Source organism: Triturus cristatus, chromosome 7 (genome assembly GCF_964204655.1).
Source record: "Triturus cristatus chromosome 7, aTriCri1.1, whole genome shotgun sequence".
Classification (NCBI taxonomy): Eukaryota; Metazoa; Chordata; class Amphibia; order Caudata; family Salamandridae; genus Triturus; species Triturus cristatus.
The window spans coordinates 200,901,469-200,924,402 of NC_140590.1; the positions used below are offsets into that span (position 1 = coordinate 200,901,469).

At 42.9% G+C, this 22,934-nt stretch overlaps 1 protein-coding gene across 6 annotated transcripts in view; it reads left to right on the forward strand.

Moving 5' to 3' along the window:
- The window catches only part of LOC146809212 (putative methyltransferase DDB_G0268948), a 520,756-nt gene that overhangs the window by 443,142 nt on the left and 54,680 nt on the right, over nucleotides 1–22,934 (forward strand). For all 6 annotated transcript variants that reach the window (XM_085614316.1, XM_085614312.1, XM_085614313.1 and 3 more), the window contains one exon: nucleotides 17,202–17,308. In XM_085614316.1, coding sequence (XP_085470442.1) covers nucleotides 17,202–17,308 — 107 coding nt within the window. The remainder of the gene's footprint in view (nucleotides 1–17,201; nucleotides 17,309–22,934) is intronic.

Consider the following 22,934-nt stretch of genomic DNA (forward strand, 5'->3'; position numbering starts at 1 on the left):
TCCCGGACCGCGCACAGGGTCTGCGGTGGCAGACCCTAGACACACTTTACAAGGCCGCTTCCGTGGGTGGCGCAACCAGCGCTGCAAGCCCACCAGCAGCATTGGCATTCACAAGCCCTGGCACCCCTGGTGCACTTTACTGGGGACTGACAGTGAATCCAATAAACCAATCATGGACATCAATTACAGGTACATTTTACTTAGGGAGCACTTGCACTGCGGCACGGATTAGCCGTGGCGCAGTGCCCTGAGCGGACAACACCAGCAAAACAATCGAGGCACACCATCAAAAAGTGGAAGGGAAACTCACGCCAAGGTGCCAGGTCTAACACCGTGGTAGAGGCTATTGGCGTAATCAAGTTTGGACAAAACAAGGGAAATGGTAGCTTGGACCTTGGCGGAAAGTCCCAAATGGGGCAAAGATTCGTCGCAGAGTTTTTATAGCAACAAAGCTTGTTTTTGCTAGTTTGTCCACTTGGGCATTCATTAGCAGCTTGGAGTCCATGGTAATTCCGCGGTTTCTTAGTTCCTTTGATACTTTAAGCAGAGATCCCAGTTCATCAGGCCAGGCAGCAAGCGGGTCATAATGTTTCCAATCGCCACGCGTGAGTATTTCTGTTTTGGACGTATTCCATTTGAGATGGCTCCATGTCATCCAATGGTCTATGGCTCTGAGACAACTGTAAATTGGAGAGTTTCCGATGTCTTTGGGGCATTCTAGTTGAAGAAGTATTTGTGTGTCATCTGTATAGTTACAGCACATGAGGTGAAATTGATTGTCAGTAACAGTAATGACTTCATGTAGATGTTGAAAAGCATGGGCAAGATGATAGAGCCTTGAGGGACCCCAGATTTTGTGGAGTACGGTTTGGACGAGGAAGGTCGGGTATGGATGACATTAGTTCTGTTTCGAAGGTAGTCCGTGATCCAGTCTAAAGCAGTCCCCTCTATGCTGACTTCGTAGAGTCTTTGTATCAGAGCGTCATGGTCAACTGTGTCAAAGGCAGTCGAGAGGACCGAGAGGAGTTGCGAGGCAACCCCGTTACGGTCAACTGTGTTCTTCAGGTCATCCCAGATAGCAAGGAGGGCAGATTCTGTGCCTCTTCCTGGATGGAATCCCGTTTGGAAGTCTGAAAGTATGGCATTGGCTTCAATGATTTGTGACATCTGGGTGAACGCTGTGCTTTCTATCAGTTTGCCCAGGAAAGGTCCATTTGTGATGGGTCAGTTTTCAGGGTTCACCGGGTCCATGTTTGTTTTCTTCAGTGAAGGACGTATATATTACTTTTTGAGTTCTGGAAATATTCCGGTAGTTCAGGAATCTCTGATGATTCTTCATCTGAATTGTCAGCAGAGGTTGTTAGAAGAATTGTCTTGAAAGTTTGTAGTGGACATGGGTTAGACGGGCTGCCGGCAGGCCTGCTTGCTTTGACCAGGTCTATAAATACATTGTGTGAAATGTGTTGGAAGGAACAGAGAGGCTAAGTTAGAGTATTCTTGGGTTGTTGTTTTGTAAAAGGTTTAGTGCTGGTGCTTTGTCTCTGTTTCAAGTAGGAGTCCAACGTGTCTGCTTTATCCATGTAATGATTTGCCAGTATAATCTTTTAATTTTCTGCAGGTGAAGTTTGTCTTGACTGTATTTTGTTTTGAGCCAGGCACGTTGCAGCTTTCTAATTTGTAGTTGTATGTCTTTTATCTCTGTATTTATTTCTCCAAGGTGCTTGTTCTCTTTTGTTCTGTTGTGTGCTTTGGAGTGGGGTCAGGATATTAAAAGCTTCCTGTAGCCACTCATATAGTTTCTTAACAGAATGTGTTGTTTCCAGATCTGTGCTGGATGTTAGTTGTGTTTCTAAGTGTTCCAAATAGAGTTTGTTCCATTGTCGATAGGTGGATACACATAAGGTGGTTTTAGGTGGTCTGACCAAGTGACCGGAGATATAGTTTGAAAGTTCACTAGTTCGGTATTAGCAAAAGTGACATCTAGGATATGTCCAGCGATGTGTGTGGGTTTGTGATCAGTCTGATGCAGGTTCAGTGTGCTAGGCCATTGATTATTGTTTTTGGAGGGATCATATTGGGTTTGTCAAACAAAATGTTGAGGTCACCTAGAACGCATAGGTTGAAGTGTATTGTTATTAGGTTTGAAACTGTGTCTAGAAGTGCGTCAGGGAATGTTGCCTTGCTAGGGGGAGGTCTGTAAAGGATCAGAAAGTTACAGGAGTAAGATGGTGTAGGATTGCATTTTGTGAGAAGAGCCTCACAATTCTTTATAGAGATGTCGTCAACTTTAGTGATATGTAATGTTTGCTTGAACACAACAGCTAGACCATCTCATTTTTTGCATATACGATTTTGGGTGATCGTTTGATAGCAGAGAGGAATGGCTTCATGCAGGACTAGAGCCATATCATCTCCCAACTATGATTCAGTTATGAATAGTATGTCTGGTTTTGCATCAGTGAGAAGGTTGTAGATGTGATATTTGTTTTGAGAGAGTGATCGAGCATTTCTTAGTAGACAGTTTAGAGAATGTGCTTTGGTGACAGTGAGACAGTTTAGTAGAAGAGTGATCAGTAATGTGTAGGTTAGTAGCAGGTGTATTCTTTTGCTGGTATTATCTGTATTAGGATAGCAATCGTGTACTTGTTCTGTAAAGTGTTCCTCGTCCAGCAGGCTAAGAAGGTATTTTGATGGATCTGCATGCATAGGTGGTGGAGGCGGTGTTTGAGAGTGAGTTGGTGTGCTGTGTTGTTTTTGTGGTGTAAGCTTGTTGTGCAGTAGAAACTGAGAAGCAAAGTTCTGAGGAGTGGCACGTTGTGTATATTGTTTGCGTATGTTTTGGGCGAAAGGTGTATGAGTCAGTGGTGATGGTGCAGCATGTGGGTCATGTAGTAAGCTTCTAAATTGTCCAATGGATAAGACGCAGTTGGAAGAGAGTTGCTGTGTTGCTGTATGTTTGTTAGGTGTGGTGAAAGAGAGAAAGCTTTGCATTGTGGGTTGTTCCTTTGTGTAGTTTCAAAGGTGGGTGTGTGGTTGTATTTTGAGACTGTAAATATTATGAAGTGTTGTGCTTGAGAGGTTTTGTATTGCTGATGTGTGTGATATGTTTTGCTTTCAAGGAGTAGTGAAAAGAGTTGCTGATGTGTTTGTTTCATCAGATGGGTTTGTTTGTATACTTTTGTTTGCAAGTGGAATTTGTACGGTAGAGGGGGTGGTGGTGTGTTTGTGAGTAGAGTGTATGTTGTGTGTAGGAGGGGATGAAGTAGATTTAAGACTGTTTGTATTAGACCTGTTTGCTGCCAGAGTTTAAAATGTGTGGTGTGTTGGCAAGTAAGGGTTGTGTTGATGTGTTATTGTGGTAGAAAGAAGTTAATGCGATGTTGATGTACGATGTACCAACTGTTTGTATAATAATGATAATATTGGTAAATATAATATCAATGACTGCTAGGTAGCACATACACACACTCACGCACTTGTATCATAGATGTTGGATTAATATGAGATGACCGCCCCATCAACCCCCAAATCAGAGATATGTGGTCAGAAAGGTCCTGTAACGCAAACCCAAGCCTACCGAATGACAGGCCGTAGTTAAACTTAGCCCAAAGGCAAACATGCACCCATGGAAAACCCTGGACGAACCCACAGAAAGGTAGTACCACAAACAGGACAGAGGAGATTTGCCCCTATAAAACACATTTGGCCAAAGGCGCACATTCCTAAATTACCACAAAGTTAGATGCCATATGTAGTTAGGAACACTCAGCCAATCAGGCCATGACATGCACATAACAGTAAGTGATCAGACGCTTATCACACTGAACATCTGGTCACTCGCACACTGGCCCACACCAGCCCACGCCGAGGTCAAGAGCCATCTGGGTCACCCTTATCAGATGGTCATGCTTGTTATTTATGAATATGATGCATTTCAAAGCATGTAAAAGTGTTTTATTATACCCACAAAATGTATATATGTGGGCCAAAACCTCTCTAATCTGAGACTGTCTTTGGATGAGCCTCTGTCGATACTCTCTTGGGCACTGCAGCTTGTTGCTGTTTTGCCAAAAGCCTCTTGTCATTTTATTTATTTAAGGTAAATTCATATTCGAGCAACAACATCGTAAAAGCCATATAAGGGCTTAATGCCAGTGCTGACTAGTGGAAAAATTGTACCCTCCAACTTTGTGCAAGCAGGTTTATTTTGTGATGCCCTGTAAGGCCCACATTTCTGTACATGTGATTGTCTAAGGCAAATTAATCTCTATTTGTGTGCAGCACATTGTAGCACACATGAAACATTTCTGTAAATGGAGATTAGAAGATTAGACATACATCTCCTTCATAGTCATCCAAAGTGGTGCTCTTGCAATTTGGAAGCATTCCCTGGTAATTCATATATGTTGCATAAGGAAATTATCATATTTCCATGTATTTACATTGTATACAACCACCCACAACCCATTGAATAACCCCTAGTGCTAGGGTAAGGCAATGCAGCCTTGCTTGCTTGCTTTACTCTGGCCTAATGTAGCAACTTTGAGGCACAACATTTCGCTTAGGTAGCTTAATTTATTTGCAGTAAGTTATTTTAATGTATATGTTGTATGTTGCAATATAAAAATACAACTAACAAATAGAACTGGCATCTTCTGGCATATTTTCCCTGTCTTTTTGCATTCTGACCTCCTCTTTTTGATCGTATGCCATTTTTTGTTGACTGGTACTGGTGGTAACTGACTCTGACTGCCCCTGGGCTCAGCCTTACCAGGCCCAGGGCCTGTGCTATTCTGAAAACACTTGAAATAAAGTGAAAACATCTATACAAACTAGGGTACACTATGGGTTAGGGTACCCCTAATATTGGCATGACCTCCCCAATAAGGCCCTAAGAAGTACTAGGGCAGAGGAATTAAAGCTACCTTTAAGTCCCTAGTACATACTAGGACATGGCAGTTTAGAGGCCACAGCCCTTTCTGCACTTGCATGTGTAAACTTCTAAGAGCCTGAGGTCAAGTTAAAAGCAGCCCTGTGTTGCAGGAAGGCTTTTTCATGTCAAATAGTGCTTAAATCTACTTTGGTGTTTGGGGCACTTAGAAATTAGTAAAGTAAAATATTTTGGCACATTAGGTACCCCCAGGGTCTTCCCTAGGTGTCCCAGGGGCAGGGGGGTCTGGTACTTATAAGGAGGAGCCTTATAAAAGAGATTGTACATGCCCTGGGGATAGAGATAATTCGCATTTAACTTCCATCATTGTAGTTGAGTGCTTCCCAAAATCGAATTTTGTGCTCGGAGCACTGTGGAGTGAGGATCTCTATGTATTCAGGACCCCTAAAGTCTTCCCTAGGTGTCCCAGGGTTGGGGTACAAGTAGCTATAAGCAGCGCCCTTATAAAAGCAGTTTCATAGTCCCTGGTGCTGGTGAAATTGGATATGTAATCTTCTCCATTGTAGATCCCCAGCCACATAGGTTAAAATTGTCTTTTAACTTAAATAATGAATAACTACTACTAGGATTTGCACACAATATAGTTCAAGGACTTAGGAGAATGGTATTGAGAAATCCAACAACATGTTTTGTTGAATTTATCCTAAAATGTACAACAAAGAAGTTATAAGACTTTCCTGTCTGTAAGCCAAAATTCAGCCTTCTAGTGGTCTGCTCTGATTGGTCAGAGTTAAGTTGAGTTGATTAGTCAGGCTGCTTAGATGAAGTGACAAGTGGAACCCAGGGTGAGGGGCCATCCTGGGAATAGAGGATTCTGCTTCACAGGAATGCCAGAGCAATGGAGAGGGGGTTGTAAAAAATAAACTTCACCGATAGGAGACAGTCAGAAGAAGCCAGGTCCATCTACACACATCCCCTCTGAACACAGCCAGATTGCAGGCTTACAGAAGGAATGTGCAGATGCCAGGGAGAGGGAGTCTATTGAGATGAACCACCATGGAGGTTGGTTTAGCTAGCTTTCTCCTCTCTGCTGAGTCTTCAGCCATATTGAATTTTGGAAGAATAATGCTTTCTGTAAGACCATAGTGCCACACTTTGGAGAAAATGGTCATGCTTTGGGGTGTTTCCCTGCACTCATTGTACAGGAGCGCCCTCCTGTCTGACCCAGAGAACACTAAATAAGTATATGAGAGGGGCAGATATTCTCAGATCTGGTGCTTGAAACAAAGAAAATAAGAAGGTTCCTTGCTGGAAGTTTGATTTGCACCAACCAGGCCCTGCACTCTGAATGACTGCACCTGCTACACAATCTGGAACTACAAGCCTGTGGACTTAACTTGCTTCAAAAAGAATAAAGATTGGACTCCCTGTAGTCTATATGTTAACAGAGCTCACCTGGACCATCACCACCAAGAATCCCCACCCTCGAGTGCATCCAGTAGATTTGTAAGGGTTTTGTCCTAGTGGATTGTGGGATCTGAAGTTTCACACTTGCAATGACCATTATGGAGCTTCTAGACCCTTCTAGTAGGTTTTAGACACATTAGGACCCTCAGAGAAACTTCAGGAAGACGTTCCAGAAGTTATGAGAACTTTGGAGCAACTTTGGAAAAAACTCCATAAGTGGATCGACTCGACCTGGCCAGCCTAGCCGGCGACCCTCAACTATGAGCCGGCCTGCCCTCCAGGTACGTCTCGCTGAAAATCTCCAGAGTTCCGACTTCCAGAGTCTGAATGGTAGCTGGTCATAAACCAAGCTGGCAAACCCTCACCGAACCTGGACTCATGAAGAAGATTAAGGGACTCCAGGAGAAAAAGCTTCATAAACGTTTCCAAGTCTGAAGGTAAAATATTTGACCGGCTCCAACTGCAAGCGTCACGCGTCCCACTTTTGACCGCAAGCCAGCCTGGATCCCTGGTTTGTCCAGATGGAAAGCTCCAGAGGTCTGAATTTCATAATTTGACTTGGATCCAGTTGAAAGGCAAGCTGGTGGGCCCTCAACAAATCTGAACAGATGGAGAGCATCGAGGAAACCCAGAATAAAAAGCTCCAGGAAAGTTTCTAGGTCAGCAGGTAAATTCTTCGACCAAGGCTTATCACGAGGGACTCCATCGTGCTCAGCCACGAGGGACTCCATCGTGGTCAACCTGAAACTTTGACTTTGTCCTGATCTAACATAACCAGACAACCCAATAGGCACTATAGGTTTCTATGTGCTGTATAATGCTAAATGTTTGAAAATTCATATCTCCAGTTTCCTATATTGTTTTGGTGTCATTGCAAAGATAAATATATGTCCTATTTGTATAAAATGGTTTGTGATTCTTATTGTGTGTTGTGTCTTAAATATTTACTGAATTGGTGACTTTAAATGCTTTACATATCTGTCTCTGAAGTTAAGCCTGCCTGCTCACAGGGAAAGCTACCAAGGGTTGAGCACGGGAATACTTTTGTGAGATCTATCCTGAGCCCTAGACCATGTTAGTGGCCTTATTGCCAGTGGGAGATGCATGTTCACCACTACAAATAATCCACTTTCTAGCAGATGATAAATCCCTAGTACAGTTCACTGTGTGTGCCCAGGGCCTGTAAGTCAAATGCAACTAGTGGGCCTGCAGCACTAGTTGTGCCCCCCCCAAAAGTAGCCTTTCAAAGGTATCTCAGACCTGCTGCTGTGTCTGCACCCAGATTCAACTGCAATGTTGACTTGGAAAGTGCGCCCACTTGCCAGACCCTAACCTTATTATTCTTACGCATAAGACACCCCTAGGGTATTTCCAAAGTACACCTGTGGGCAGGGTGCAGTGTGTGTGAAAGGCAGGACAAGTACTAGTGTGTTTTGCATGTCCTGATAGTGACATTCTGTGAATGTCACTTTTCACTATTGCAAGGACTAGCTCTCCCATAGGCTAACTTGGAAGCTGCCATGTAAAATTTTACAAGTGTAACTTTCAGTTGGGAATAGCTAGAGATTTAGAGTTTAGGATCTTTAAACTCAGAATTTAATAACACACCATTAGTAAAGGTGATTTTTAAATTATGTGTTTGAAAATGCCACTTTTAGAGATTTATAAAAAGCAAAAACAGGAGAAGGTCCGTTAAACCAGTTGAGACCCGGGTACATATGTTTAACAAGGTAACAGTGTCTCAAAAGGTAATCATTGAGTTAGACAAGTGCATAAGGAAACCAATTCAATGTGACAGAAAAGGAAATAAAGGAACACAATAATTAGCAAAAAAAAGGTCTATTTTAAGTGGATGTAATTCTATCAGCACTACATTACATTACACGCAAGTGCAACCCAATTTTTTGTGTACATACGTGCTCATGGAAAGAGGTGAACTTTACAGAAACACTGTCACTGGATGATGCCATCAGTGGTGTCATCGGTGAAGTCATTTGAGATGTCATCAGTGATGTTACTGACCATGTCATGAATGATGTAATTTGTGACGTCATCAGCAGTGCATTGCAGGGGAGAAAGTTATAGTTAGCTCAATTAACTATAATGGCTGAATTTCTCTGGTTTTGTACGAGTGAAATGTCTGACTAACTATACCGGCCCTGAAACTTGTGTTTTTTTCAGTGAAATTCAACGGATTTCAAATGCTAATTTCTAACTCTAACGTCCCTGAAACCTATGTTTTTTTCAGTGAATTGTAAAGGTTTTTTAAATGCTAATTCCTAACTGCAACGTCCCTGAAGCATATAGTTATTTCACTGACTTTCTAAGGTTTTTCAAATACTAATTTCTAAGTATGCCTGCAGACACAGGAAGAAAGGTGCAGAAAGAAGCAAGAGACATGCAGAAAGAGGCAACAGAAGTCCAGAAAGAGGAAGAATGGCGCAGAGAGAAGCAAGAGATATGCAGAACGGACCAACAGAGGTGCAGAAAAAGGTCTTGTTGCAAAGTCATCCTGTGCCCTGGGTACCCCCCAACTTTTTCCTGACTGTTACTAGTGGTAACTGACTGACCCTGGTCTCTGCCTAACCAGGCCCAGAGCCAGTAATATGTTGAAAGACACTTAGAATACAGTGAAAACACCTACATACACTAGGATACACCATGGTTTGGGGTACCCTTGTGATTGGTATGACCTCCATTTAAGCCCCTAGTACATAAGTGGGTAGGGGGATAAAAACTACCCCTAAGTCCATAGCATATAACAGGGCATATCAACTTAGAGGCCAGCAGTCCTTTTGTGCACTTGCATATATGCACTTCTGTTCTGAGCCTGAGGTCAGTTTAAAGGTAGCCCTGTGTGTGCAGAAAGAGGAAAGTGAGGTGCATAATTAGGGAAGATGGGTACAGAAAGAGGCAAGATAGGTGCAGAAAGAGCAAAAGAGAGGTGCAGAAAGAAGCAGGAGAAGTACAGAAAGAAGTGACAGATGTGCAGAAAGAAGGAGGAGGGGTGCAGAAAGAGGCAAGACAAGCGCAAAAAGAGGCATCAGAGGTGCAGAAACAGGCAGAAGAGGTGCAGAAAGAGGGAACAGGATTGCAGAAAGAGAGAAGAGGGGGCTTAAAGAGGCAAGAGGGGTGTAGAAAGAAGCAAGGCCAGTTTAGTAAGAAACAACAGAGGTGCAGAAGGAGGCAAGAGGGGTACTGAAAGAGGCAAAAGAAGAGCAGAAACAAGCAAACGAGATGCAGAAAGAGGCTAGAGGGGTGCAGGAAGAGGCAAGAGAGGTACAGAAAGAGGCAAGAGAGGTGCACAAAGAGGGAAGAAGCATGCAGAAAGAGGCAAGTGGGATACAGAAAGAAGCAAGAGAGGTATACAAAGAAGCAAGAGAAGTGCAGAAAGAACCAACAGAGGTGCAGAAAGAAGCCAGAGGGGTGCATAAAGAGGCAAGAGAAGTGCACAAAGAAACAAAAGAGGTGCAGAAAGAGGCAAGAGGGGTACAGAAAGAGGAAAGAGTACCACTGAAAAAGCCAAGAGATGTGCAGGAAAAGCATAGAAGGATACAGAAAGAGGCAAGAGAAGTACAGAAGGAGGCAACAGAGGTGTAGAAAGAGGCCATAAAAGTGCAGAAAGAGGCAAGAGAGCTACAGAAACAGGCAACGAGGTATACAAAGTGGGAACAGGGGTGCACACAGAGGCAAGAGAGGTACAGAAAGCACCAACAGAAGTACAGAAAGAGGCAAGAGGGGTACAGAAATGTACAAGAGAGTAGCATATAGAGGCAAGAGCAGTGCAGAAAGAACCAACAGAGGTGCAGAAATAAGCAAGTGGGGTACAGAAAGAGGCAAGAGGGGGGTGAAAGAGGCACGGGGAGTGCAGAAAGAACCAAGAGGAGGGCAGAAAGAACCAGCAGTGGTGCAGAAAGAGGCAAGAGGTGTACAAAAAGAGGAAAGACGGTTGCAGAAAGAGGCACATGGGGTACAGAAAGAAGCAAGAGATGTCCAGAAAGAAACAAAAGATGTGCAGAAAGAAGGAGCAGAGGTGCAGAAAGAGGCAAGAGGGGTGGAGAAAGAGGGGAGATGGGTGTGAAAGAGACATGAGGGGTACAGAAAGAAGCAAGAGAGTTGCAGAAAGAAACAAAAGAAATGCAGAAAGAAGGAACAGAGGTGAAGGAAGAGCCAAGAGAGGTGTAGAAAGAGGGAAGAGGGTGTGTGAAAGAGTCACAAAATGGTACAGAAAGAAGCAAGCGGCATGCAGAAAGAAGCAAGAGAGTTCAATCAATCAATCATGGGTTTGTTGTAGCATGACTACTCACCCTTAGGGGTCTCAAGGTGCTGGGGGGAGGGGTGGTGCAGGTCCTTCAAGGAGGGTGTCTGTCGAGGAGCAGGGTCTTGAGGTTTCTCATGAAGATGGGGAGGGATGTTGTCTGCCTGAGGTGGAGTGGTAGGGCGATCAATGCTCTGGCCACGAGGAAGGGGAAGCAGTGGCCTCCTGATTTGGACTTACTGGTGCAAGGTACCATGGCGTAGGAGAGCTGGGCTGATCGTAGGGTTCTTTGGGGTGCGTGGAAGTTGATTCGGCTGTTGAGGTATACTGGTCTGGTGTTATGGTGGGCTTTGAGTGTGTGGGTGAGGATCTTGAAGGTGATTCTTGGCTCGATGGGGAGCCAGTGGAGAGTGTGCAGGTGTTGGGAGATGTGGCAGTGATGTGGTAGGTTGAGGACCAGTCTTGTGGCGGTGTTCTGGATGTTTTGTAGCTTTTGTGTGAGGTTTTTATTTATGCCAGCATAGAATGTGTTGCTGTAGTCAAGTCTGCTGGTGATGAGGGCATGGGTGACAGTGTTTCTGTGCTTGAGGGGATCCATTTGAAGGTCTTACGTAGGAGGCGGAGGATGTGGATGCAGGAGGATGTGATGGAGTTGATCTGGCAGTCCATTTTGAGCTTGGAGAATAGGATGATCCCAAGGTTGCGTGCATGATCCATGGGGGTGGGTGGGCTGCCGAGTGTGGTGGGCTGCCGAGTGTGGTGGGCCACCAGGTGTCATTCCAGATGTCGGGATGTGGGCCAATGATGAGTACTTCAGTTGTGTCGGTGTTGATTTGTAGGCAGCTGCTTTTCATCCATTTGCCGACAGCTTTCATGCCTTCTTGGAAGTTGTGTTCGGCTGCGTTGGCTTCGTTTGACAGGGAGAGTATGAGTTGGGTGTCATCGGCGTATGAAACAATGTTGAGTCCGTCGGTTCTGATGATGGGATCGAGGGGAGCCATGTAGACATTGAAGAGAGTTGGGCTGAGGGAGGATCTGTCAGGTGATTGGTGTAGGGTTCGAGAGGAAAGGGGGGAGTCTGACCCTTTGCGTTCTGCCAGAGAGGAAGGAGTAGATCCATTCGAGGGCCTTGTCCCAGATACCTGCTTCATGGAGTCTGCTTATTAGGGCACGGTGGGATACCGTGTCGAAGGCCGCTGAGAGGTCGAGGAGGATGAGGGCTACGGTTTCTTCTTTGTCCAGTAGGAAGCGGATGTCATCTGTTGTGGCGAGGAGGGCGGTTTCTGTGCTGTGTTTTTTTTCTGAAGCCGGATTGTGACAGGTCGAGTATGTTGTGTTCTTCGATGAAGGTGGCAAGTTGGCTGTTGATGGCTTTCCCGATAACTTTTGCTGGGAACAGGAGTAGGGAGTGTTTCCAGTCGTGGGGAAGGAGGCGTGTGCCAGGGAGCGGTTGATGGTGTGGCGAAGCATGGGTGCAATGGTGTCGGCGGCTCTGTTGAAGATGTGGTGGGGGCAGGGATCCGTGGTGGCCCTGGAGTGGATTGACTTCCTTGTCTTCAGTGTGTCTTCAGTGGTAAGGGTAGTCCAGCTGTCTATCATTGGCTTCAAGGCATTGTGGGTTGTTATTGTTCATTTATTCATATTAGACTCACAGCTACCCAAGGGTTTCCCGACGCCGCCTGAAAAGGTAAAGAAAAACAAAAAAAGCTCTATAAATTAAACAGCCAGGTTTTTAGGCCCTTGCAATAGTTCACGTAACTAATTTCAGTCCGAAGTACCTTCAGAAGAGAGCTCCACAACCGTGGGCCAACATAAGAAAACGACCGGCCGCCCATCCGGGCCAGTCTAATCCTTGGCACAATAAAATTAGCCTGTGAGGCTGAACGTAACGTGCATGAGGGAAGATAATGCTGAACCAAAGCTTTCAGATCGTGTGGTGCTTTGCCACAGTTGATTCTGAACAGGGCTTTGAACTTTAAGCGGTTCTCAACCCGGAGCCAATGCAGCTCACGAAGAGCACCTGTGATGGAAGCACTTTTGGGAATCTTGCAGAGCTGCCTGGCCGCCACATTTTGGACCCGTTGCAGCTTATGTACTACATCCTTATCATCTCCAAGATAAAGAATATTGCCATAATCCAGCCTAGATGTAATAAGAGCATGGACCACAGTACGTTGTGCAGATAATGGCATCATCCAAAGGATTTTCCTAAGCCATTTGAGGATAGTAAAGCAAGTGGATGACATTTTCACTGCTTGCTGCCTTATTGAAAGTTGTTCATCAATTATGACACCCAGATTCTGAACCTGCCGACTGGGCAGAGGTAGAGCACCCATCTCAATGGCCAATGTAGGGAGCTCCATAAGTTCTTTTCCCTGCCCAGCAGTAGCACCTCAATCTTCTCCCCATTAAGTTTAAGTAAGTTGGCTTGCATCCATCCTGCGATGTTTCTCAACCCCACTTGAAGAGATGATGGGTTGGATGTTCTGTCATGTGATAGAGAGAAAACAATCTGGGTGTCATCGGCATAGGAGAACAGGGAGAGCCCTGAATCTTCCGCAATAAGTGCCAAAGGTCTAACATAGATATTAAATAACAACGGGCTCAAAATAGAGCCTTGGGGAACACCATAAGGTGGAAAGTACATTTTTGAGCTGGATGTAGGAGAAAAAACTTGGAAAGTACGATCCACCAAAAAGTCTTTTAGCCAGTTGAGTGCTACACCGGACACTCCTAGAGATTGCAATGCTTGCAGAACCAGTGCATGAGAGACCATGTCGTGGGTGGTTGCTGGGGGTTCCGTGTGTTGGTTGTCTTCATCAAAGTTGTCGTAGATGTTCTTGATTTTACAGTGGAAGAAGGTGCTGAGTTTGTTGCAGAGGTCTTGTGAGAGGGGTATGTCAGTCGACCCACTGGCGGGTTGGGCGAACTCCTTGATGATGTTGAAGTGTTCTTTACTGTTGTGTGCATGTGTAGAGATCCTGTCTTCAATTGCAGCTTTCCTTGTGTTTCCGATGAGCTGATGGTGGACGGTGGTGGCGGCTTTGAAGTCGTTGTGGGCTTCTGTGGATTTGGAGTTCCTCCAGGTCTTCTCGAGGTGGCGGTAGATGCGCCTGGACTCTCGGGGTAAACCATTTGGCCTTATTGGTGTGTGCATTGTTGTTCTTTTTGAGGGGGGCTATGGTGTTGACGCTGTCAGTGATCCATCTGTGTAGAGTCTGGGCGGCGGTGTTGGGGGCGTCGTCTTCCGTGGTGGGTGAGGTGGAGTTGGTGAGTGAGGAGATGAGCTGGTTGTCAGTGATTTTGGTCCAGTTTCTTCGTGAGAGCCGGTGCTGGTGTCTGTGGATGGTGGGTGTTCTGAAGGTGAATGCATCAATGGTCTGTCAACGGGAGTTCGGTGATGTGGCTGAAAGTGATAGAAGACTAATGCAAAGCCAAATACTATGCAGGATTACTCCTACAAGAACTAACATCCTGGGACACAGAAATTTCAGCAATCCTGTTAAACCAAACAGGCTTCTGTAAGAATATGGGTACTACTACCAACATCTTAATCCTCTCACTACTCATAGATGCTGCACTTGGTATAAAGCAGCCTCTGTATCTGTGTTTTATTAATAACAGCTCAGCATTCAACCATATAAACGGGAATATATTGTGGCAAAAAATTAAAAAGGCTGAACATTTCATTGCTACTTCTAAAAAAAACAATCCTTTTACACAGCAAAACCTGGGTGCAAATAAAATTGGGCGCAGGAGACCACCTAACAAAGAAGATTCCAACAACCTCTGGACTAAAACAAGGTTGCGTGTTTGCCCCAATACTTTTTTACTTTTTTATAGCAAAGCTTTCGTCCTCTCTCAATGGAAGCAACTTGCATGCATCCAAGTTAGATGGATTCCAGTTGTCTAATTTATTATATACTGACGGCTTGGTGCTTATTAGCCAGACACCAGTAGGTTTACAGCGCCTGCTCGATATCACATCTTGGTACTCGGAGGAGAGCAAACTCAGCATTAACCAAGAAAAAACAAAAATATTGAGCGTGAACATCCGCAAAAAAAATCAACATATCACTGGCAGCTGGAAGCTGTACAAAACTACAAGTACCTGGAAGTTATCATCGATAATAAAAGTAACTATATAGCTCAATGTGAGGCCATAAAAAAAGGGGAATAATGACTGCTGTGGCATTAAGAAACCTAAAAAACAACATCTCTGGCCCAAATTTCCTCCCCTTAACCAGGGTGATCCAGGCAAAACGCATACCATCAATCACTTACGGAAGCGAAGCAATGAGAGGGAGAGACGCTGAAACTCTGGCTCCCACAATAGCAGGAGCAATTCAAATTATTTTTGGGTTACCAGAATACACATCCCCTGCACAACTGAGGCTGGAGTTCGGGATACAAAGACAAGAGTGCGCCCTTAAAGGAGCATTCATTAAAAGCTGGTACAAAATCAAAATGGCGGCGCCAGAGTCGCTTAATACCTATTTGTGAAAAGAACTGCAAACCACGGAGGCATTTGCAGCCAGACACTATTTGGACAACTCACTTAACCAACGCGGAATGCAGAACCTTTAGGAGCTATCATGGACCTTTGCAAGCTTCAAAAAAATTTAAAATAACACTGTCAAAAAAGAATCACTCATACAGGATAAAGCTGCTCTGACAGAGCGCGCTCATGGCTGGATCAACTTACAGTCCTAAAGCAAGGCGTCACCCCACGCCTATCTCTACACTAGCTTCTCTAGAGCCATCAAAGAGAAGTTCTTGAAACTCCGCCTCGGCATATTATGATCTGCATATCATATGCCGCTGTGGCTATGCCTTCGAAGCTAGCAACTGCTGACTATGCGGGGAGGGAGAGGAGGACATAGTGCATCCACTAACCATAAGCAAGATTCTAACACAGGAGAGTCGGACCCTTTTTAGACCACTCTTTAATAAGAAACACATTCGGACTTGCAGACAAGCAGTGTTAGCAAGCTTTTCCGGCGAGGATGTCCAATTAAGCTGCCGCCTGGTAAAATTCCTTTCCGCCGCCGAACTGAGCATCAAAAGACAAGCCAATCAGCTAGCAGACAGTAAAGCAGCCAAACGGACCCTGGTGCTTTGATTCAACTTTCACAAGATGCTGACTCTGCTGCTGCCTTAATGAGAATTTCAGCACAGTTAAACACTGGTATACCACGCACTTTAAAACAACCCGCTCTGGGTAGATTGCTCCATAGAAATAACTTTTATGTTGACTAATCATTCTCTTCTAAGTATTCAATAATTTTTAATGTATGTATTGTTTTACTCTATAGCAAGATTTCTTGCAAATAGCTGCTTTGCACTTAGCACCTTTCTCTGCTGTAAATTAGGCAGAACACTGACAATTTTTATTATTGCAGGCATTTTTGCTTTTTGTCACGTCACCTAACCTGCTTCTAAGTATTTGACCAACGAGGTCAGCTACTTTTGCTTTGCTGCTAAGATTATACCCAAAGGGAACTGATTGCCTGTTTACAATGAATGTTGTGGAACACGCATGAAATACACTAAAATCCTTGTAGAGGTTAAATTGTTGTTGTGCACATTGCAATTTCTCCTGCATACCACGGCACTTTGTTTTTTGCTGTGTAATCTATCCTGTTGTCAAGCATTGGACCAACGAGGATAGCTTTGTCAGTCAAGTGGCTAAGCTTATGATTATAAAAAAAACAGATTACTCATACTTTCTCTTTCAAAAGATTTAAGTTACTCCCTAGGGAGCATCTGGGCTATATTTTATCTTAATTTTATTGTGTTTTTATGGTGACTTATTTTTGTTTGTTCAAATTGTTGCTATAAAATGATAACATGAGATGCATGTTTGTAAAGGTTTTAATTAACTGTACAATAAATTCAATTTCAGTTTCTAAACAACAGATTAAGTACCTCATTATGACTGTGCCATGAAATTCTAATATGTGTGGTTACTCTTGGTACTGTAATTGTCCAACCTAGCCAATATAAAACCTGCTAAAATTTACCAAGAGAAAAATGTCCAGATAATACTTGCAGCTTTTGATGCAGTAAACCCCAACATTTACATCTTCTGCCAAATTTTACATGGTGATAAATATTGTAGCTCTTTAATTCTGATCCCTAGTGTCTCAAATTCTAACATAAGGAATACTTATTGCATGCAGGCAAGACCATTCATACTGCAATTTGAGAGAATTGAAGAGCCCCGGTTTGAAGACTGAATTGTCAACACGGAATCAAATTCACTGTCTCAATTTCCACCATCATTGCTATTGAATTTTGGACAAAACTCAGTCAGTGGATTCTACTCCATTGACTGTTAGTTCCCTCGGAAGTCTAAATCAAGCCTTAAATATTTTAAATGGTTTCATGGATCCAGCAGAGATCACTGTTAGGTAGCAATATAACAGTTATATCATTTGTTGCCTGAAATACACTATGAGCTTTGGTGAAGGATTATCATTGGCAATGCTACTGTTATTATTGATTGGTTTACACAAATGTCGTTGAAATGAAGTACAGAATGGTCTGAATACTGTTGTCACATAATTTCATTTATCTCTGCAGGCTTACAACTTTATCATATATAATCATGGTGCTGAAAATGTTGCTGAACACCTGACATCTGAATACAAACCGATATTTGAAGCTGTTCATTATGCAGATAAAACAAGGTGAGACAAATAAGGGGAGGGGACCCATCTTTCACTTACTGTCCAGGTCACAGACCGTTATTTTGTAATAAAATAACTAGGACAATCGAATCGCTGTGGTACTCTGAAAATTTTGAATGTATTCATGTTTCCAGTTACTATGAAGTGATAGATTAAAATACAGGTTAGGTCATTAGACAGAGGGCAAGCCCTTTTTGGTCTGTCCCTTTATTACCTCCACATATCTAACGTCTCAGTTCAAATTATGAAGTCTTGCAGAAGCATGACTGAGAAATGCAGCCAAGCTCAGAGTGCCTGTACTGATAATGAGCCAACCTATATAAGCTGAAAGTCAGAACATTACTGAAGGTGAGTACATGAATATTCTTACCATTCTCCTTAAATGGCTACATACATTTATCACACTTGTATAGACAAATGTATAGTTCAAACATTCTCTTTGTGTGAACTGCCTACTTTGTTACAGGGAAAGGTAGGGTGGGATGAAAAGAACTAACCCAAGTGAGATGAAAATGCATTTTACTTCTAGATTGAAACTTATTTTAAAGACATCTGTGCGAAGAGATTCTACAGTATATTTCTATTGAATAAACTCCTCATTTACTATAGAGAGACAACTAGGATTCACAGTTGCAATTCGTATGCCTAAGTGAACTGGCTGACTGTATCTTGCTACTTTAGATTCAGACACGCAGGTTTGTTTATTTGGTTAAAAATATCTAACAGACATTTAACCTCAAATATCACAGGTGGATTGACTGGAAAGCCAGATTATCAATTCTATTAACAATCTGATGTACAGCGTGAAAGCCAATAAGGTTAGTAATGGATTTAAATTCCCCAATCATCCTCAGAAGAGGACTGCCCATCAAATAGAGAAATTTCTCTCTGACAGATTGGAATCTTTTGTGCATTCACCTAATCTAGCAGTATGATAGCTCCACTAATGGAATTAATAATTTGCAAGCAGCCCATTCGGGCCCCCTGTGCGATTCACCTGCTCCATAAAAAATTCTGTACCTCAAGAACAAACCGTCAAGGCTATGGTGTGTTCTTACAAAGCAAAGTTACAATGTCTTTGAAGCACAGCTAGACCTTTTCTACACTTGGAGAACATTGTGAAATTTCCTTGGAACAGGACTGGAATGATGGTTTCATGTTGAGAAAGTGAGTGATGGTGTCCACTTCTGAAATAGGACCATGTGTCAGATCATTTGTCATGTCAAAGGTATGGAATGGTAGATCCAGCTGTGGCTCTCCTGCCAGACAACCCTTCATTTCTCCTACCTGTAGTTAAGGTGGGAGAGCAACAACGTTGTCAGGACAATTAATCCGCTAATTTAGCATGGAAGCACCAAGCTGTCCCCAATGTCTCTTCCTGCCATGTAACACAGGATCTCTTGTCCTCTGTCAAAGAACCAGACAGTCAAATACATTCTAGGATTATCAAAGTGCTCCTTTCTATTGTTCAGGCAACCACATAAAAAACGCGATGATACTTTTCAACCTAAAGCTGGATCTTGTCTGAACCATGGGTTTTTTGGTATTAAAATCAGAGTGAAGCCTCTTCTTAGTAGACAAATCTGAAAAATATGCTCCTAATGTGCACTATGAACTAAAGGACATGATGGCATCCATTGCTCCCTACACAAAGAGACACACCATATATTTAACTTCAAAGATCTTTGGAAGAACAAAAATAACCTCAAATACCAAGTCTTAACTTTTGGGGGGACAAAGAATATCAGTTCCCTGCTTTTGTGATGAGATGTAACCAGTTCTATGCACCTCATTGTTTGATCTTTGTGAGGAAACCTTGAAGTATGGTATAATGACTAAGAGAGTCATGAATATAGCGAAGGTTGAGGTCATGCTTATTCATCAAATGAAATAAAGGTTTCACTTAAATACTAATGCGGGAATGTGAAAGCGGAGATCCTCTGGCATTCTACATTCTGCATTCAAAAGTCTAAGACACTGCTCTAGATGCCAGTTAGAAATGACCAGTTGTTTCTTGCAGACATCATTGTAAAAGTGGACTACATTGCCCAACATCCTTATCAACATGAAGGGATATTATCATATTTCCTACCATCCATCTCTATAGGGAACATTAACTGTTTTTTACCCCCAGCCTCCCCAAAATTCCGGCCTTTAGTTAACTCCTCAGGGTATTCTAACATCTAGATGTCCATCTCTAAGGATAGATGCAGACAATGGCAGCTTAGTTTCAACCTCTAATAGACTAGAATGGCCTTGGGACGCAACAACGTCAAACACAAAAAGCATTTTCAAGGTAAGACTTCATTATGTGCCTAGGCCAGCACTCCTTATTACCCAGTAAGGGTCTGGCTTCACACAAACACTTACACAGCATTAAGAACACAAGAAATACTATCATCTTAAGGGTACAAACAAAGGGCAGCATAGCATGATACAAATCAACTCACTCTAGCAACCATTGAAATTACATTCTTGACTTCGCCTCCCATCCAGAGCAACCTACCTACAGCTCTGGTTTGTACTGATAACTTTACTATTACCATCACCCTGTTTAGGAATCCCAAGGTAAACTTAGAGAGAACCACAAACCTTTACATCCTTATCAAAGTCATATCTCTCCCTACCCAACCCAATTTACAACATCAGCTCTTTCCAAAACTACAACAGCATGAACACCCACTCTCGAACTAAAGTACACGAGGTTTTTGTACTTCAAAATCCTTGCCACCAGAAAACTTTCCAAGAAAATGAAGGAAAAGAAGAACACACCTGTAGGAAGGTGGGTAATCAGTAGATGCAGGTAGGTGCCTACAGCTATTAATACCACTATAATCACTAATAAGGTCCAGTCAAGCCTCAATAAATTATTACTTGCTAAACCCTTGGTAGCTTGGCAGATGAGCAGTCAGGTTTAACTTAGAAGATATGTGTGTAAAGCATTTAATATCACCAAGGAAGTGAATAGTTAAGAGTCTCAACACAAAAAAAATCCAACACCAATTTATGGAAATAGAGAATATTTCTATCTTGAAAATGATACCCGAATGACAAGCATTCAACGTAGGGAACCAAAGATATATTTTTTAAAGTTTAAATTAAAAAGGTACTTTTAAAGGTTTAAAGTGCAACTACAACTATCTGGTCACACTAGACCAGGACAAGGTCAAAGTTTCAGGCTGACTGCGATGGAGCGCATCTCAGATAGGATGAGCAATTTGGCCGGGTCATTCTTTAACATATGTATCAGCCACTTTTTGGAAGCTTTTCCTATCTTCGTTGAATGATCAGGTCTTTGGATGCAAGTTTCAAGTTGACGACGATGGCCTGCTCAGATGAATGCCTCATGAGCCCTCAAGGTTTTTGTCTTCATGGTTTATAGCGTTGAGCTCCGGAGCTTTTAGTGGAACGAATCAGTGAGGACCTGCCGGTTTGACAGTGCTGGCTCATCTCTCACCCTCAATGCTGGTCTTCCTCTGGAGCTTTTTCACTAAACTTTGCCAAAAGTTCACACATGTTTCAGATGTTCTCCTGGAAGGTTTCTTGAGGCTCAGCAGCACCAGCCAAATGATTGGAAGCTCTGGTTTGCCCCTATGGGCTCCTTGAGCCTTTGAAAGGTGGTGGTCTGTCTCGCTGCCCTCTGCGGTCCGACCCCTCGTAATTTAGTCTGGTGTTCAGACCATCATCCAGGATGTTTGTTGGACCACCACTGAAGGCCTGTCTGTGGCGGTCCACCCAACATCATAATTAGGGCCTATATTCCTACAGGGCCCAAGCACATTTGCAGCCATCATCTTCAGTGCAAAAAATAGAGCTCTTCATGAAAGGACATCACTGATTTCCTGTAAAAAAAATGTTATAGTAGATGCCAGAGAAGCAGACTTTATTCTGCATCATCTATCTTCAGAAAAAGTGACATCATTACCAGTTGCCAGTATCCACCTGCATAGGGAGTAACATCACAGCATTTTGCAGAAACCGACTCTACAGGAAGTTGTATCACTTCCAACCTTCTCTCTACTTTACTCAACTCCTCATGGTGTCCAACACCATGCCATCCCCAGCAATGGTGAGACACAGATAAGATGATTGACAGTTTGTGCCTTTTATGTTCAAGAATGGCCTTGGGTAAGACCTCCTTTTACCGTGCAACCTACAAAGCAAGATATAACAATGTACTCACTCATCAACCCACACTGCCTATCCCATCAATCAATTGCAGAACTTGACAAAAAAATCCTTTTCCATGTCATCCTCATATTTTATATACCCTACCTCATACACATGACACTAACCATCACACACTCTCATACTACCCAACCCAAATTCCACTTCAAACACATTAACATATGCTCGGTAGTAATTGACAGTCCAGACATCAAAGCCCTCATCAAAAATCACAAGCTTGACTTGCTCCTCATCTCTTTCTTGTTGAATTCAGCATCTCAGACAATGCAAACATGAAACACCCTATTCAAACTCATTGACACACTTAACATGGTATAGCAACTAGCAACAACCAACCAAGCGACATATACCAAAGGCCACATCCTCACCGTCGTCCTCTCAAAATCTCTAAAAATCAAGTGGAAACTACACGTGCCATTAGATTGGATTGGTCCAAAGAACTCAACATTCCTATATGTCTGCTGAGGATTCAAACTGAAAATGAAGGACAACCTAAATAAGAATACCCTAATTTCAGATCCTTGAAACTCCACATACAAAGTAAATATCCTTCTGAATTACTGCAACAATTTTCTCATAAAACATGCACACAGCAATGCTCCAAATAAAACACCGCATCAATAAAAAACACACAAACAGGAATTAAAATGTAAGGGGAAAAAAATCATCAAAAAAGTTCTACATTTTAATCCAAGATCACATCAGTGCCACAGATCTACTGCAAGACTACTGAACTGGTATCTTATAATAGAGACATCAAACATATACATCATAGACAAGGCCATCTTTGCTATAGATGAGGATGATTCATTATTTCCCCTATTGACTGAAATTTCAGCTGCCTTTAACACTGCCCCACAACACCATCCCCTCATCTACACCCTGATTCATTGCATGGGATTCAGTGACAATGGTCCTAATTTGTTCTACTCATGTCTTTCCAGCCAATATCAGCTTGTTGACATAGGCACCACTGGGTGCCAGAAGATCCCTATCATCTCTGGAGTCCCCAGGCTTGAGTACTGTTGCCATCATCTTCTATCTCTACCTGGAGGAACTTAGGCCTAATATCACTGATATCCTTAACCAGATTCAAGATTATGACAGCAATTCACAATTGTAATTGTCTACTCTATTTTAAACATCCATTGTGTAAAACACTGCATGCACCTCATCCAGTCTTAGATCTTGACCATTTACTTACAGTGGCTTCTCGCAATTCCTGTTATTTGCCAAAATCTGTAAGCAAGAAATAATATAAAGATGCCTTACTGGCATGAACGTTGAAGTCTTCAAACTCCAACCTTAACCCTCATACCTTTATCCATCAATCAGATTCACAATGGACATCAATCTCACACTAATGGAACATATTGGAAAGAAAACATAGACTGCCCGAAACTAGCAATATCTTTTGATTAAAGTGAAACTGTTTCTC